This window comes from Apium graveolens, chromosome 9 (assembly GCF_009905375.1).
Source record: "Apium graveolens cultivar Ventura chromosome 9, ASM990537v1, whole genome shotgun sequence".
NCBI lineage: Eukaryota > Viridiplantae > Streptophyta > Magnoliopsida > Apiales > Apiaceae > Apium > Apium graveolens.
The window spans coordinates 203,988,100-204,005,171 of record NC_133655.1 but is presented as its reverse complement, the minus strand read 5'-3'; the positions used below and the strand labels follow the sequence as shown (position 1 = coordinate 204,005,171).

The following is a 17,072-nucleotide window of genomic DNA, read 5'->3' as shown; positions in this document are numbered from 1 at the left end:
GTTTTGAGTTTATGTTCTAAATGTAGAAACCAGTGGATTTGAGGGAAATTGTTCTTTTTAAAGGAGGAAGGTCCATGCCCTTATGGGCTGGCCTGTAGATTTTTTGGTACACATAAAGCTGATGCTGGGACCATCAGTACTCGAACAAGGGAATCTGAGACTAACAGATTGAAAAAAGATGTCAAAAGCTCTTGTGGAAAAACAAAATAAAATTTCCCAAGGCTAATGCCCACTGAAATACTCGAAATTTTGGTATAATCATACACTTATAAGCCTATCCTTATTAAATGCTTTTTATGCAATCATATGTTGTTGTTTAAAATGTGTTGAATGCTTGCTTTTTTCAATTTATACAACCAGCAAATTTACTTTTGTACTCACTATAAAGTATTTGATCTTATTTTTAATAGCAAAAAACAGGCTAATTCAAAGAGGAAAGATTTGGCAGATGATGAAGAAGAGGATCTTACAGTATCAACTGCTTCACATGTTAATGAAGGAAAATGGTTGTGCTGAAGTGGATATGAGTATTAGATCCAAATATATCACAGAAATAGAGAAGAAAAGCTAAGCAAAATATGATATTTTACCCCTCCTTTCGAAGAGTTTGGTGAAATAAGAGGGATGAGAATTAGCAGAACCACAACCGCCAAATCCTGAGAAGTAAAACATAAACAAAAGTGAAAATGTAAACCAGTAGCATGAAAGTCCAAACAAATGAGCACAACATAATAAATATATGGACATTAAGAAAAAGAAGCTAAATTGCGTTAGGATGAATATAAGGGTGTAGAAACAATGCTAGAGCATAATTGCGTTAGGATGAAGAGCAGATAATTACCTGGAAAAGTAACACAGATAATGTAGCTCGTCCATGATGTGATGTTGCCTTCTCCTCTTTCCTGCAATACTTGTGACAGGGAGTTTAACATATTAATATGGTTTCACCTAGCATCTGTTATTTAGTATAATTAGTTGACGTATATAGAATCCAAGTAAACATATGATATCAAGTTTACAATATATATCATGTATCAGGATTACCTAGCAACGGTATGAGCAGTGTCAAAGCAACTTCATTATCCATAGACTTAAAGCATAAACAGAAATAGCTCTAGTGAAACAGGGAGAATAAGAAGGGTTGTAAAATGACAGGGAACTGTATAAAGCAACTTCATTATCATGTTGTTCTAATAATGTATATTTTTTAACATCATCAGTACAAATTACCTCTACCCGATACTTTGTGTCAACATTAATCTTTATGAGCATTAGTTCACGTTCTACCTGTAGCTCTTGTGAAAGATCTTCCACCTGTTAATGAATCATAAAGCTTATCAATTGTCTAACACTGAAGAATGTAAATACTAACATATACTGCAACTACATACGGATATTAGCTTTACAACCTTCAAAATATTAACGAGCTTCTATAGCTGTTCCATCACTTGTTGTAACACCTTTTCAGTAACCGACACAACTACAGTAAAGAAAGCCTTGTCTTTATTCAAGCCAACAGCAAGAGACTCGATATTATACCCTCTTCGTGCAAAGACTCCTGAAATCCGATTTATCATTCCACTTTCATCACCAACAAAAACCGAAATTGAGTGGCGCCTCACCCTGAATATATAATGTAGAAAAATAATTGACAAAAGTTGCATTCACATCAATATATGTTCTGTATTAGCTAAACCATACGGATTTCCCCCTATATTTATGCAAAGCATAAGGTATGCAGATTACAAATCTTACTCAAATAGGTATTTTATTAGATGCTTGTGATTCGGTTTTTGATGCAGCAAGTAGACGGAAACAACTCTTAATTGCTGTTGATCTAGTAGTGTGGCTTGCAAAAAGCGCTCCGGTCATCATGTTAATTAGTTAGGTTGTCATTATCCACCTGGACCTTGATTAACCCAAAGAAGTATTAATAGGGTAAAGGAAACTAACCTGTAGTATCAGCGGGAAAGATGCCACCGTATCAACTGCTCCACCGTAAGCTATTTCATAAGCCTTTGTTCATCTGTACGTTCATCTTTACTTAGGTTTCCACCAAAATGCTGCCAACATAAAAACTCCTCTCCAGCACTCTTAATCTCAACCTTAGACCTCAACCGATATCTGCAAGCATTAACACATCCAAATAAATTGCTAGAACCATTTGCAGTGACCTATGTACCACTATATTGCACCATATACACAATGCTAAATGTACATTAAACCAACATTTTACCTTAATCCTAGCAAAAGGATACAACATTACTCCCCCTCACCCACAACTATCTGTCAAGCTACACTTCACAACATAAATATACATGATATATAGGGTAATCTTACACACAAGTATAATTCTATTACAATACAAATCACATACATAAGGCAATTATAACTAACACAAGAAAGGCAAAAAAAATATCCTTTTAATAAATAAACAACACATGATAAAAAATAATAAAAAAAATACAAACCTACTTCTTTAAAGGAAACAAGTAAAAACTTTCAAAAGTCATATTGATTAAGTCGCAACAGGAGTATCTTCACATGATGTTCCAAGATCGAACCAAGACGTTGGTGTACACACTTACTACATCCAGTAACAATACTTATTTCTCTTATTTGTCACCAAACCCCCAAAAAAATAGAACATAAATCCTCCAAAAGCCAAGCAAACTATTTCTTTTATATATCACCAAACCCCCAACAACAGTACATAAAACCCCCAAAAAAATAAGTATAATGTTTCTTATATACATCCGCAAAAGAAAATATGTAAAAAGGAGAATATACCTCCAGAAAAGCTCCAAGCTCTAAAGATCTGTGAATCTACAGATGCTCCAAAACCTTGAAGTTCCAAATGTCCTTTCAAACTCTAAATCCTGTACGTAAATATATGTTACTAATTTGAAGCTCAATTTGAAGCTCCAAATCTTGAATTTGAATTAGGGCTTAAATTAGGGTTTATGCGACAGGAGAGAAAGAGATGAGTAAGTGAGATTTTTAAGGTATGAGAGAAAGAGGGAGGAGATGAGGAGAGAGATATAGTGATGAAAGAGAGAGAGAGAGATGAGTGATGAAATAGACGGTGAGAGAGATGAGGGTCACAGGAGAGAGAGGAGAGAGGAGAGAATGAGGGGAAAGAGGTGAGAGATATTTTGGAAAAGGTGGGAATAAATTTTTTTTTGTTAAAATTAGGGGGGGAAGCGTACTGAAATAGGGGGGAAAGATAAGTAATTTTTTTTTTAAAAGTGGTCATAGACAACGGTCAAAAACATTAGCCGATGTTAAAGTTCAAAACATATATTTGGCCTTTTTTTTATTTTTACACATAAACAACGGTTGGTATGGGAAACCGATATCAGTATATCTATTCAACATCGCTTATTGATAAACCGATGTTAAACAGACTTTTAACATCGGGTGCATTAGATGCCGATGTCTAAACACCGATGTCGTATCTACTATTTCTAGTAGTGGAGGTGGGTTTTATGTTGGATTTGAGGTTGAATTGGGTTGGTTTTGAATGGTTTAAAATTGGGAAATCGCGTAAACATAGCCGTCGTAACGTCCGATTTTCTTTAGACTATTTTTGTGCATAACATTAGGACCCGAGAACCCCCTGCTAGATTATGGTCATTGCCATGTTTAGATAGCTCATGTTACGAGCTTCGTTTTGATATGTAGTTCGTTCGATTCCGATGCACGGTTTAGGAGAAACGACCGTTTCAAGTAACGGCGTTTCGCGAACGAAACTTTTCCCCTCGCCTTACTTTGAAACATAGGTTAAAGACCAAAAAGGTTAATTAATGTATGAAACATTTATGGTAAGTGTGTTAGGCAGTTGGTAAGACACTCGCGAAGGAATCGCCTTAAAACTCGTAAAGGTTAAATTATTAAAAATGGTGGAGCCGAGGGTACCCGAGTGACTTAAGCGAGTCAGTAAGCGCAAATCAAGCGTTAGAGTCTAAGTTAGTTAAAGTATAGATTTACAAGTGACTTTCGTTAATTCCAACTTACTTGTTGTTTATAGGTTACCAGACTCGTTCCGAGCCTTTTATCACCCCAAGTTGCTCAGGCAAGTTTTCTAACCGTTATAACTGTTGTTGTGATGTATATATGTATTTGCATTATCTTGCGATAGATGCATGTTGGTTAATTAGCAAATGTTGCAATATATTGAAGCATGCTGCTATGGTATATATATATGCATGCCTGTTTCGTATTCTTTCCATATATATCTGTTGATCAGTTGATAATACCTATGCTAGAGGATAGCGGTAATTTGCATATACCCTTAGTATAGGGACCCAAAGGTGAAAACATATTTCTAAATCGGGAGTCGATGTTCCCGAGTATATTATATATATATACATATATATATATGGATATAGTTTTTTTAAAACTATTAATTGAATAAGGTTTATTCGATAACTTTAACTTTATTTTATTATTGAATATTATTTCGAATATTATTCGAAGGCTTATGACTCCTTTATATTAAATGAATATTATTTTGAATATTCATTCGAGGGCTTATGACTCTTTTATATTATTTATTGAATATTATTTGAATATTCATTCGAGGGCTTATGACTCAGTTTATATTATTTAATGAATATTATTGGAATATTCATTTGAGGATCTATGACTCCGATTATTTGCTGAGATATATTCTTTATTTTATTAAAGAATAAGGTGTCAATAATCAAACTTATTTTCGATTATTCAAATAAAGATAGTACTTTCATATAAGTATATCTTTGGTTATTTAATACTCGTTTCAAGTATAAGTTTTAATACTTCTACTTCAATTATTTTTATAAAGATTATTCTTTATGGGAATATTATTTAAATAATAATATTCAGACATTTTCTAAATATTCTGGGGACTGATTTACTTCATTAAATCAGCTTTACTCCAAACACTCTTTAAAGTGTTTTCGAGTCTTCAAAATGAATTTTTAAAAGTTAGAGCGGATCCCAAAACTCATTTTTATATTTAAGATCTTCCTTTTTAAGGGGATTTAAATACTCGCTCAAAACCTGAGGGATCCGGCTCTGTAGTGTATCTTATATTCGCAACACGGTTGCAGTTTTGGTAAATGAATTGATTACTTACCCAACGTTCGGGAAGTAAGTCCATCTATTGAGTCGGCATAAGCAACATGGGCTCAGTGGGTGTCCATGATAGTGTAAGTGGCTCAGTGGGAGTCCATCAAATGCATAAGTGGCTGAGTGGCAGTCCAGCATAAGGTCCTATTACGACCAGGGTGATGACCAGTGGGGAATTCGTCCATCTACTAGTAGAAAAGGTTACTTATGGGTATCTTTGCCTGATCAGCAAGATATCTGGTTTATGCCAAATTCTTTTCCTTTCCAAATTTATTGGATATTGCAATTCTGTTCATACTTTACATGACAGAGGTTTTCAGGAAATTGTATAAAGAAGATGTATATGTGGATATATATATATATCAGAACTTAATGAAGTATATCATAACTTCATTTCCTTTAATAATATTTCAAAGATTTAATCTATTCAAATCTTGTCTTGTAGGCTCATCTATCTGATGAACTGTTGAAAGCTCATTATACTTTGAACAGTGGTAGTTCAAGCAGCTTTTTAAATGATAAAGTATAGTGAAGTATTTGGTAACTTCATCCCTTGTTTTTACTTATATCTAGTAAGTAATTATCTTACGCATGATAAAAGATTCTAGTAAGTATCCATTTAGATACTTATATTATTGTTATCACTACATATTATCTTGCGAGCTGTAAGGCTCACTCTTGCTTTATTTCTTCATCACACAACAACAGTTAGGAAAGATGGCCAGACTCCAGCAGACCCAGCGCAAGCGCGTGGGAAGCGTCCCGCGTCTTCCCGATGATGTTGTAGCTGCTATAGCTGCAGAGGTAGATCTATTTATAGATCAGACCATCTACTTTTGAGAATCAATTATGTATAATTATAACTTGTGGCAGATAATGGCAATTAACTGTAAATTTATCAAGTAATCATTTTGGGTTGTAATAACTTTTAAATTGTGGATTCAAAGACTTGTACTTATTTCAATTTCATCTCTGAGACTATAACGTGTTGTGGTGTGTGTGTTAGTGTGGGGTCACAGCATAAGGTTATTTATTATTAATTAAGTGAAGTGATATTATGGAAAGAAAGACCGTGACGACCCGGATCCCCGACCCCGGATCTGGGGGTGTTACAGAAATGGTATCAGAGCTAAGCGTTATAAACCTCAGAGATGAGGCGACGATATAATAACAAACTCACAAAGATAATAAGAACCCTTGCCAAGTTCATGGTCGGACTACTTAAAGTAGTGCTGACAGTTAAAACCCTTACGGGAACCCTTATAAGTATCATGATAGTAACTTAGCTCGTTTAATGTGTAGGCGCCTGAGATAGAGGACCCTGAGATGTTCGAGCGTGAACATGATGAGGCACTGCTAGATGTTGAGGATCAGGAGGAGCCTGAGATGGAGGAGGATGAGGAGGACCCCTCAGAGGAGTCAGAGACGGAGGTCATTGCTATTTCAGATGAGGAGGACCCCTCAGAGGAGTCAGAGACAGAGGTTATTGCTATTCCAGATGAGGAGGACCCGGATGAGGTCCCAGTAGCTGAGGAGCGTGTTGGACCTATGGTAGTGTATGCTGGTACCCCATTACCCACACTTCCGGTGGTCAGAGCCCCTACCCCTCCACCACTATCCTGGATTCCCGATGATGACAGCTCAGAGACCCATACTTCCGAGCCTAGGCAGACCGAAGAGGCACCCTCAGCGGCTCCGGATTCACCACCTCTTGACCCTGCCCACAGGCAGTCTTCGTTAGCTCATGGATATGTTCAGGATGTTCTGAGGACCCGAGTGGCTGTTGCCGAGGGCCGACTGGATGAGGCCAGGAGGGAGTTGGATGCAGAGAGGGCGGGTAGGCGTACCCGAGCTTATGAGACTAGGGCTTCTATACCCCGATCCTTGAGGAGGGAGCTTACGGGGATAGAGCTCACATCCCGAGCGAGGCTCAGATCGCTCCAGGGGGACAGGCATGGTAGGATCTCCAGGCGGCAGGCCGACTATATCTTCCGACGTGCGATGGAAAGGGTATGGGAGCTGACCCGCTCCGGTGTGTGATTCAGGATTGATGATGGAATAGTCTAGTTGTCTAGTTAGCCGAGGCCTTAGTAAGAGCCAATTTTCCGGGATAGTTGACTTGTATATAGCATCCCTTTTTCTGACTAGACAGATAGATTCTTGTGTATCACTTTTGGGACAGATGACTGTAGCACTGTTGTACTTTTGACCAGATCAAACTATGTATTTCTCGCATTATGTATATATTTGTTTCCTTTGGTTCAGTTCATTAGTGACGGGATCACTGTTTTTATCATTATATTACTACACTTCGTATTAGAACTTTCTTAAAATAATAGAATTGCAATATACGTTCTCCCTATTATAAGAGCTATGCAAGGCACAATGTTGTATATGATTGTGACCTAACGTTGAATTTTCCCAATAATTTTTTTATTATCAGAATCATGCCGCCAAGAAAGATTGGAACTAGGGCGAACCCTGGATCTGATGACCAGGGAAGCCATAACCAGGATGATAGGAACCAGGAACACAGTGAAGAGGAAGATGAGGATTATGTGGAACAGGATGACTCCCTGTATGAAGAGGAAGAGGAAACATATGACGTTGAGGGATTTGAGATAGAGGCTAAAGAAGGAGAAACCGAGGTTGAGCAACCAGTACCAAACCCAGGCATGGATCCCATGGGCCAGTTCATGCAACTCCTAAGGCAGAATTTGGAACGTCAACCCAACCCACCCCCTCAAGGAAATAACAATACTGTGGCAAACTCTTTCAGGGCTTTTAAGTCCCTTAAGCCCCCTGAGTTCCACGGATCAGCCGACCCAGTTGAGGCAAGGGCATGGTTAAAGGAAATGGAGAAATCCTTTGAGATTTTGAGTACCGATGAGGCACAGAAGACTGTATTTGCTACCTACCTTCTGAAAGGAGAAGCTAACTACTGGTGGGAGGCCAAGAAAAACATGGAGACAGATGCTATTATAACCTGGGAGAGATTTAGTCAGTTGTTTCTGGGAAAGTATTTCCCGAGGTTTATGGAAATCCGGATGGAGCTCAAGTTCTTGGAGCTAAAGCAGAATAACTTGTCTGTAGCAGAGTACGAAGTGAAATTTACTGAGTTATCAAGGTTTGTGCCGGAGTTTGTGAGCACTGAGGAAAAGAAAGCTAGGAGGTTTTAGCAGGGACTGAAACCATGGATTCAGAATAGGGTGGCAATCCTTGAGCTTACGGACTATGCCACTCTGGTGCAAAAGGCAACGATTGTAGAAGTCGGAAGTGAACAGATACAGAAGGAAAGAGAGAAGAAAGGAATAAAGAGGAAAAGTATGAGCATGGGTGGAGGTTCCGCAGGAAGGAGCTTCCCAACTAGATTTAATCGAGGAGCAGTGTCCCTACCAGGAAGGAACACTGGGTTTAAGCGGCCAATGAGTGTGAGTGTGAGCCAGGGCGGCCAGAAGTCAAGAATGTCCTATTCCAACCAGTCTCGACCCCCATTGCCAGCCTGTAACATATGTGGAAGGAATCATACTGGGGAGTGTAAAGGAAAGCCAGTAACCTGCTTTAAGTGCGGTCGGGAAGGCCACTATTCAACTAAGTGCCCATCATCAACCCCTGCCGTCATTCCAACCACCACTTGTCATCAGTGTGGACGCCTAGGTCATTGGAAGAGGGAATGCCCAATGAACAAACCAGCAGCTTCGGGAGCAAGCAGGGCTGCTTCTAATAAGCCACCTACTGCGAGGACTTTCAACATGACAGTCCAGGATGCTATGAAAGATTCAGATGTGATAGCATGTACCCTTTCTCTAAATTCAGTCAGTGCAAATGTTTTATTTGATTCAGGAGCAACTAAATCTTTTATATCAAAGGACTTTACGTGTAAGTTAAGACTTAAGGCTGAACCCTTGATAGAATCCTTGCAAGTAGAAATAGCCAATCATGAAATTATTCCTGTTAACCAGATTCACCCCGCCTGTGAGATAGGCATAGGGGAGCAATCTTTTAGTGTTGATCTGATTCCTTTTAAATTAGGGGAGTTTGATGTAATTTTGGGAATGGACTGGCTATCTAGCAATGATGCTCAGATAGACTGTAAAGGGAAGAAAGTTAATCTAAATGTCCCAGGGAAGAAAGAAGTTATATTTAGAGGAAAGAGGCAGACGCATAAATTTTTGACCATGGCCCAGGCCAAAAGGATGCTACGAAAAGGAAGTGAGGCCTACCTAGCCTATGTGGTGGACACGCAGAAGGAGGTGCCTAACTTACAAGATATTCCAGTAGTCAACGAATTTAAAGATGTATTCCCACAAGACCTTCCGGGATTACCACCCGATAAAGTGATTGAATTTGCTATTGAGTTGGCCCCAGGGACGGCGCCAGTTTCAAAAGCACCTTACCGGTTAGCCCCGTTAGAAATGAAGGAATTAGCTATCCAATTGCAGGAACTCTTGGATAAGGGTATGATAAGACCCAGTGTGTCTCCATAGGGAGCACCAGTTTTATTTGTTAAGAAGAAAGATGGGAGCATGAGGCTGTGCATAGACTATCGAGAGTTGAACAAGCTAACCATAAAGAACAGGTACCTATTACCTAGAATAGACGATCTGTTCGACCAGCTAAAGGATGCTGTTTATTTTTCCATGATCGACCTGAGAACTGGATATCACCAACTAAAGATTAAACCCGAAGATATTTCCAAGACAACGTTCCGTACCAGGTATGGGCATTATGAGTTCTTGGTAATGTCCTTTGGATTAACCAACGCCCCAGCGGCTTTCATGGATTTAATGAATAGAGTATTTAAGAAGTACTTGGACAAATGTGTGATAGTTTTTATCGATGATATTTTGATCTACTCAAGGACTGAGACAGAACATGCAGAGCATTTGAGGATAGCTCTAGGAATACTCAGAGAGGAACAATTATATGCCAAATTCTCGAAGTGTGAATTCTGGCGGAATGAAGTACAGTTTTTAGGACATGTGATCAATAAAGAAGGAGTATTGGTCGACCCCTCCAAGATAGAGGCGGTCTCAAATTGGGAAAAGCCAACCACACCCACAGAGGTAAGGAGTTTTATAGGATTGGCCGGCTACTATCGTAGATTTGTACAGGACTTTGCGAAGATCGCAGCCCCTTTGACATGACTTACTCGTAAGACAGAGAAGTTTGAATGGACGGAGAAATGCGAGAACAGTTTTCAGGAATTAAAGAAAAGGTTGATAACGGCTCAGGTATTGGCATTGCCGGACGGAAAAGGAGATTTTGTGATATATAGTGACGCGTCGCACAAAGGATTAGGATGTGTGCTTATGCAGCACGGTAAAGTGATTGCGTATGCGTCGAGACAATTGAAGGAATACGAGGTTAGATATCCTACTCATGACCTTGAGCTCGCGGCAATAGTATTTGCCTTAAAAATTTGGAGGCACTACTTATATGGAGAGAAGTGCGAGATTTTCACAGACCATAAGAGCCTCAAGTACATATTTACGCAGAAAGAGCTCAACATGCGCCAGAGGAGATGGTTAGAACTAATCAAGGACTATGATTGTGAGATTCTTTATCATCCAGGGAAAGCCAATGTGGTGGCTGATGCCCTTAGTAGAAAGGAAAGACTCAGAATGATAACGACTTCGGAAGAATTGATAAGGGATTTTGAGAAAATGGAAATAGAGGTAAAGGTAACCGGAACCGGAACTGAAAAGCTTTTAGAGATCTCAATGCAGCCAGAGTTATTGGAAAAGATCAGATTGTGCCAGGAGAAAATAATGAATGAAGGTAGAGAGTCAATGACGGGAGAGGAGATCCATACTGAGAAAGATGATAAAGGGATAATGAGGTACTCCTACCGGATTTGGGTTCCGAATGTTCAAGAGCTTAAAGATGAGATATTGGATGAAAGCCATAGTTCAAGGTATTCCATTCACCCGGGAAGTACCAAGATGTATAGGGATTTGAAGGAATATTACTGGTGGCCCAACATGAAGAGGGACGTAGCAGAATGGGTAAACAAATGTTTGACTTGCCAAAGGGTAAAGGCAGAGCAGCAGAGACCCAGTGGACTCTTACGACCCCTGGAGATTCCCGAATGGAAATGGGAACAGATAGCGATGGATTTTGTTGTAGGATTGCCAAGGACGAAAGCCAATCACGACGCCATATGGGTAATTATAGACCGACTGACAAAGTCAGCTCATTTTATTCCTATCAATGAGAGATACACAGTCGATAGACTGGTGGACATTTACCTTAAGGAAATAGTAACGCGACATGGAGTCCCAGCGTCCATTGTCTCAGACCGAGACCCCAGGTTCAACTCCAGATTTTGGAGGAGCTTTCAGGAATGTGCGGGGACCAAATTAAATATGAGTACCGCGTATCATCCCCAGACGGATGGGCAGAGTGAAAGGACCATCCAGACACTAGAGGATATGTTGAGAGTCTGTGCAATAGACTTTAAAGGGAGTTGGGATGATCACTTGCCATTGATCGAGTTTTCTTATAACAATAGCTTTCATGCTAGCATCGGAATGCCGCCTTATGAGGCCCTGTACGGAAGAAGGTGTCGATCTCCCTTATACTGGGATGAAGTAGGAGAGCGGAAGATGCTCAGACCCGAAGTGGTCCAAAGGACCAAAGATATAGTGGATCTTATCAGTGGGCGACTTGTAGCAGCCCAAGACAGACAGAAGAAATATGCAGACCTAGCCCGAAAGGACAAGGAATATGAAGTAGGGGACTTAGTACTGCTAAAGGTATCCCCTTGGAGGGGATTAATGAGGTTCGGAAGGAAAGGAAAACTAAGCCCAAGATACATTGGACCTTTTGAGATATTAAGACGGATTGGAAAGTTAGCTTACGAGCTAGCCTTACCCCCTAATTTGCAACAAGTTCATAATGTGTTCCATGTGTCAATGCTAAGGAAGTATCATCGGGATGCCAGACACATAGTGGAGTACGAGCAGGTGGATATGCAGCCAGATCTAACTTACGTGGAGAAGCCAGTAAGGATTATAGATAAGAAGGAGCAGGTGCTTCAGAACAAAGTGATCAAGCTAGTCAGAGTACTATGGCAGAATCATAATGTGGAAGAATCAACTTGGGAACTAGAGAGCACAATGCTAGAAAAGTACCCCCATTTATTTTCTGTTTGATTCCGGGACGGAATCCTTTTAAGGAGGGGAGACTGTAATAACCCCCAAAATTTTCAACTTTTTGTAACCCTTGTGAATAGTGTTTTTGCTGAATGAGAAAACTTTTCATGCCACACTATGTAGGGGTTCTATTATGGATAATCTGAGATTTTATTAGTACTCTATATGGTATATGAGTGTATGTAAAGATCGCCAGAATCCAATTCCGAACACTTTGGTTTTTCCCGGAAATCCACTAGATACGGAGAGGATTGAGTATAAGGTAACAGGATAAAAAGGATTTAAATTAAAGGATTATAATAGAGGATCATAAAAAGGAATATAATGTATTGAGAAAGGTTAAGGGAACCTAAGTAATAAGATCCCGGGTATGATCCTTCAAACGATAAACGAGAACGAAAGTTAAGCGAACCGTATAACAGATCAGCGGTCATTAGGCAAACAATTAGGGAGTTAATCAAAGGGATTAGAGAGAGTGATGTCACCCAACCAATGAGAAGAGGACAAGGAGGGAAGGATGATATCACCACATGACATGGGCATGACATGGGAATGAAGGAGATGTGGTGGCTTTTTAACCACACAAAATTAAGGGCAAATAGGTAATTGACTAAATCAAACACAAAAACAAATCAACCAAGCCAAGCAAATTCATTCTTCATCAAAATCAAAAAGAAACCAAGGCATTGTTCTTGAGAGCTCTCGGCTTTTTGCTATTGCAAAAGGCAAGAAAATTCAAAATCAAAGATCCAAGCTTCCTAAATTGGTGAGTTAATTCCCTAATCATCTTCATGCTTAGTTAGGGATATATCATGAGTTTAAGCCATCAATTCCTTCTCAATCTTCTTCATTTAATCAAAGAAGAAGACTATGAATAGTGTTTTCAAGTTTTTAACTTGAAATTTTTCTTGTTTTCCTTGAAGATCCAAGCATTCCTAAGACTTCTCAAAGCTTCTTAAGGCTTCCTAGCTCCTCCCACCACTTCAAGGAAGGTATATCATCTCCAAACCCTAGATTCCTATGTATTATAAGATGATTTTGATTAGTAGAGTGATATTGTAGCTTGATGTTTGTGATTTAGAGTTTGGGATTGAAATGGAATGGTAAATGTTGTTGTTTTGATTAAAAGAACTTAAGTATGGTTAAAGTTAAGCTTAGGCATAAGTATGAATGTTAAAATTGAATTGGTTGGGGTTCTTATGATGTGATAAGGATGGAGCACTACTAGAAATATAGGATCAGACATCGGTTCAGAACCGATGTTAAAAAAAATCTGAACCGATGTCTTCGCGTGTGATGTTAAATGTCATCAGCCTTTGACATCGGTTCACAGCCGATGTCTATTACAGTGCTATACATCGGTTTTAAGATTAAATGTGATGTCTTTGCAATAAATTTAAGCTTATATTACAGTATTTCTAGGTGAATATGAGTATATTTTGAGGTATTTATCCATTAAACATGAAACCTACAAGCTCTAAAAGGCATTTATTAAAATTCTTTCGAACAAACCGATGTGAAATGTCAGATCAGACATCGGTTAGATTAGTTGCCCGATGTGAAATGTCTGATCAGACATCGGTTAAATTAGCCCCCGATGTGAAATGATGAATAAGACATGGGTATTCTTCACAAAATCGATGTTAAATCTTTTTGTTTAACATCAGCCAATTTCTATAACCGATGTTATTTGACTTAAAATACATTGAGTTTTTTTCAGAACCGATGTCAAATGACTATTTCACATCGGTTTTTTAGTTCTTTTTTATTTAATATTATTTCATATGATGTCTTTTGTACATTTTTTACATCGATTTACATGTACCATTGTGATGTTAATGTTTAATAAATTGAATGCCATCCTGGTACTATTAACAGCCACAGGGAACCAAAACAATGCAACATCCCAACAAAAAACATCCAAACAAAAACATAAAGGTACTCATCCAAATGACAAGTCTAATACCAAAATATTACTCATACCATACTATACATTTCAAATAAAATACAATCATTCCATTAGTCAACTCATACTATACTAATTTTTAAGTACCCTATTCTTAAATTTCGACAACTCCATCCAATTTAGCAAACCAACCCAATTCCGACAAACTAAAGAAGAGTCTGACTTCTGCATGATCAAACCAAAGAGCAGCAAATCAACCCTGCACGATGATGATACCTAAATTACTGACTGATAGACCTTGATACATGAACTTAGAAATCATAGACAGAAGGCCTTTGCAAATTCCCGCTGAATCAATTACCTGCCCCACGTCAGAAGAAACATCTGATAGGTGGATATTAGTGTCATTTACTTGTCCATTTGATCCAACAACTTTAACCCTCTGATTTTTTCCTCTGAAAATATTGAAAATAAATATTTACCTGAAGCTGTAGCTACAATTGACTCAACAGTAGAGAGAAATTTATTACCTAGACAGCTACCGTGCAAGATCATACACAGAAAATGAATAACAAAACTTCTCTTTTAATCGATCCTATGTGACAAAGAAATTGACAAAAAGGAATAAAGTAAATCACAAATTACAGCAAAAGAAGTCTGTTCTTCATTTATGTCCTGTGATTGCAAAATCTGGAAATGTTAGTTCATGTCAGATGGTTTTAAGTCTGAGGTAAAACAACATCCCAGACTAAAATATTTTTCCCAGCCAACTTTTTGTTTTGAGTTTATGTTCCTAAATGTAGAAACCAGTGGATTTAGAGGGAAATTGTTCTTTTTTAAAGGAGGAAGGTCCATGCCCTTATGGGCTGGCCTGTAGATTTTTTGGTACACATAAAGCTGATGCTGGGACCATCAGTACTCGAACAAGGGAATCTGAGACTAACAGATTGAAAAAAGATGTTCAAAAGCTCTTGTGGAAAAACAAAATAAAATTTCCCAAGGCTAATGCCCAACTGAAAATACTCGAAATTTTGGTATAATCATACACTTATAAGCCTATCCTTATTAAATGCTTTTTATGCAATCATATGTTGTTGTTACAATGTGTTGAATGCTTGCTTTTTTCAATTTATACAACCAGCAAATTTACTTTTGTTACTCACTATAAAGTATTTGATCTTATTTTTAATAGCAAAAATAGGCTAATTCAAAGAGGAAAGATTTGGCAGATGATGAAGAAGAGGATCTTACAGTATCAACTGCTTCACATGTTAATGAAGGAAATGGTTGTGCTGAAGTGGATATGAGTATTAGATCCAAATATATCACAGAAATAGAGAAGAAAAGCTAAGCAAAATATGATATTTTACCCCTCCTTTAGAAGAGTTTGGTGAAATAAGAGGGATGAGAATTAGCAGAACCACAACCGCCAAATCCTGAGAAGTAAAACATGAACAAAAGTGAAAATGTAAACCAGTAGCATGAAAGTCCAAACAAATGAGCACAACATAATAAATATATTGGATATTAAGAAAAAGAAGCTAAATTGCGTTAGGATGAATATAAGGGTGTAGAAACAATACTAGAGCATAATTGCGTTAGGATGAAGAGCTGATAATTACCTGGAAAAGTAACACAGATAATGTAGCTCGTCCATGATGTGATGTGCCTTCTCCTCTTTCCTGCAATACTTGTGACAGGGAGTTTAACATATTAATATGGTTTCACCTAGCATCTGTTATTTAGTATAATTAGTTGACGTATATAGAATCCAAGTAAACATTATGATATCAAGTTTACAATATATATCATGTATCAGGATTACCTAGCAACGGTATGAGCAGTGTCAAAGCAACTTCATTATCCATATGACTTAAAGCATAAATAGAAATAGCTCTAGTGAAACAGGGAGAATAAGAAGGGTTGTAAAATGACAGGGAACTGTATAAAGCAACTTCATTATCCTGTTATTCGTAATAATGTATATTTTTTAACATCATCAGTACAAATTACCTCTGCCCGATACTTTGTGTCAACATTAATCTTTATGAGCATTAGTTCACGTTCTACCTGTAGCTCTTGTGAAAGATCTTCCACCTGGTTAATGAATCATAAAGCTTATCAATTGTCTAGCACTGAAGAATGTAAATACTAACATATACTGCAACTACATACGGATATTAGCTTTACAACCTTCAAAATATTAATGAGCTTCTATAGCTGTTCCATCACTTATTGTAACACCTTTTCAGTAACCGACACAACTACAGTAAAGAGAGCCTTGTCTTTATTCAAGCCAACAGCAAGAGACTCGATATTATACCCTCTTCGTGCAAAGACTCCTGAAATCCGATTTATCATTCCACTTTCATCACCAACAAAAACCAAAATTGAGTGGCGCCTCACCCTGAATATATAATGTAGAAAAATAATTGACAAAAGTTGCATACACATCAATATATGTTCTGTATTAGCTAAACCATACGGATTTCCCCTATATTTATGCAAAGCATAAGGTATGCAGATTACAAATCTTACTCAAAATAGGTATTTTATTAGATGCTTGTGATTCGGTTTTTGATGCAGCAAGTAGACGGAAACAACTCTTAATTGCTGTTGATCTAGTAGTGTGGCTTGTAAAAAGCGCTCCGGTCATCATGTTAATTAGTTAGGTTGTCATTGTCCACCTGGACCTTGATTAACCCAAAGAAGTATTAATAGGGTAAAGGAAACTAACCTGTAGTATCAGCGGGAAAGATGCCACCGTATCAACTGCTCCACCGTAACCTATTTCATAAGCCTTTGTTCATCTGTACGTTCATCTTTACTTAGGTTTCCACCAAAATGCTGCCAACATAAAAACTCCTCTCCAGCACTCTTAATCTCAACCTTAGACC

The 17,072-nt window shown here is 38.2% G+C and overlaps 1 protein-coding gene across 1 annotated transcript; it reads right to left on the bottom strand.

The window, feature by feature from the left end:
- Positions 1–567: 567 nt before the first annotated feature.
- Positions 568–16,831, bottom strand: LOC141685880 (acetolactate synthase small subunit 2, chloroplastic-like). The gene is made up of 14 exons (XM_074490957.1): positions 16,698–16,831; positions 16,420–16,582; positions 16,189–16,272; positions 15,798–15,857; positions 15,546–15,611; positions 14,718–14,770; positions 14,537–14,630; positions 14,323–14,400; positions 2,033–2,174; positions 1,669–1,711; positions 1,461–1,623; positions 1,231–1,314; positions 842–902; positions 568–656 (listed from the first exon to the last, which is right to left on the bottom strand). The coding sequence occupies exons 1-14, from the start codon at positions 16,829–16,831 to the stop codon at positions 568–570; spliced, it is 1,314 nt and encodes a 437-aa protein (XP_074347058.1).
- Between the last annotated feature and the right edge of the window lie 241 nt (positions 16,832–17,072).

Bases quoted from the DNA above. Each gene is read 5' to 3' on its own strand.
- LOC141685880 (XM_074490957.1), bottom strand. From the start codon at position 16,831: ATGACCGGAGCGCTTTTTACAAGCCACACTACTAGATCAACAGCAATT. The intron at 1,712-2,032 runs GTACAGATGAAC...GCATAAATATAG, and splicing joins AAACCTAAGTAAAGATGAAC to GGGGAAATCCGTATGGTTTA. The intron at 903-1,230 runs GTAATTTGTACT...CAAGTATTGCAG, and splicing joins ACACAAAGTATCGGGTAGAG to GAAAGAGGAGAAGGCAACAT.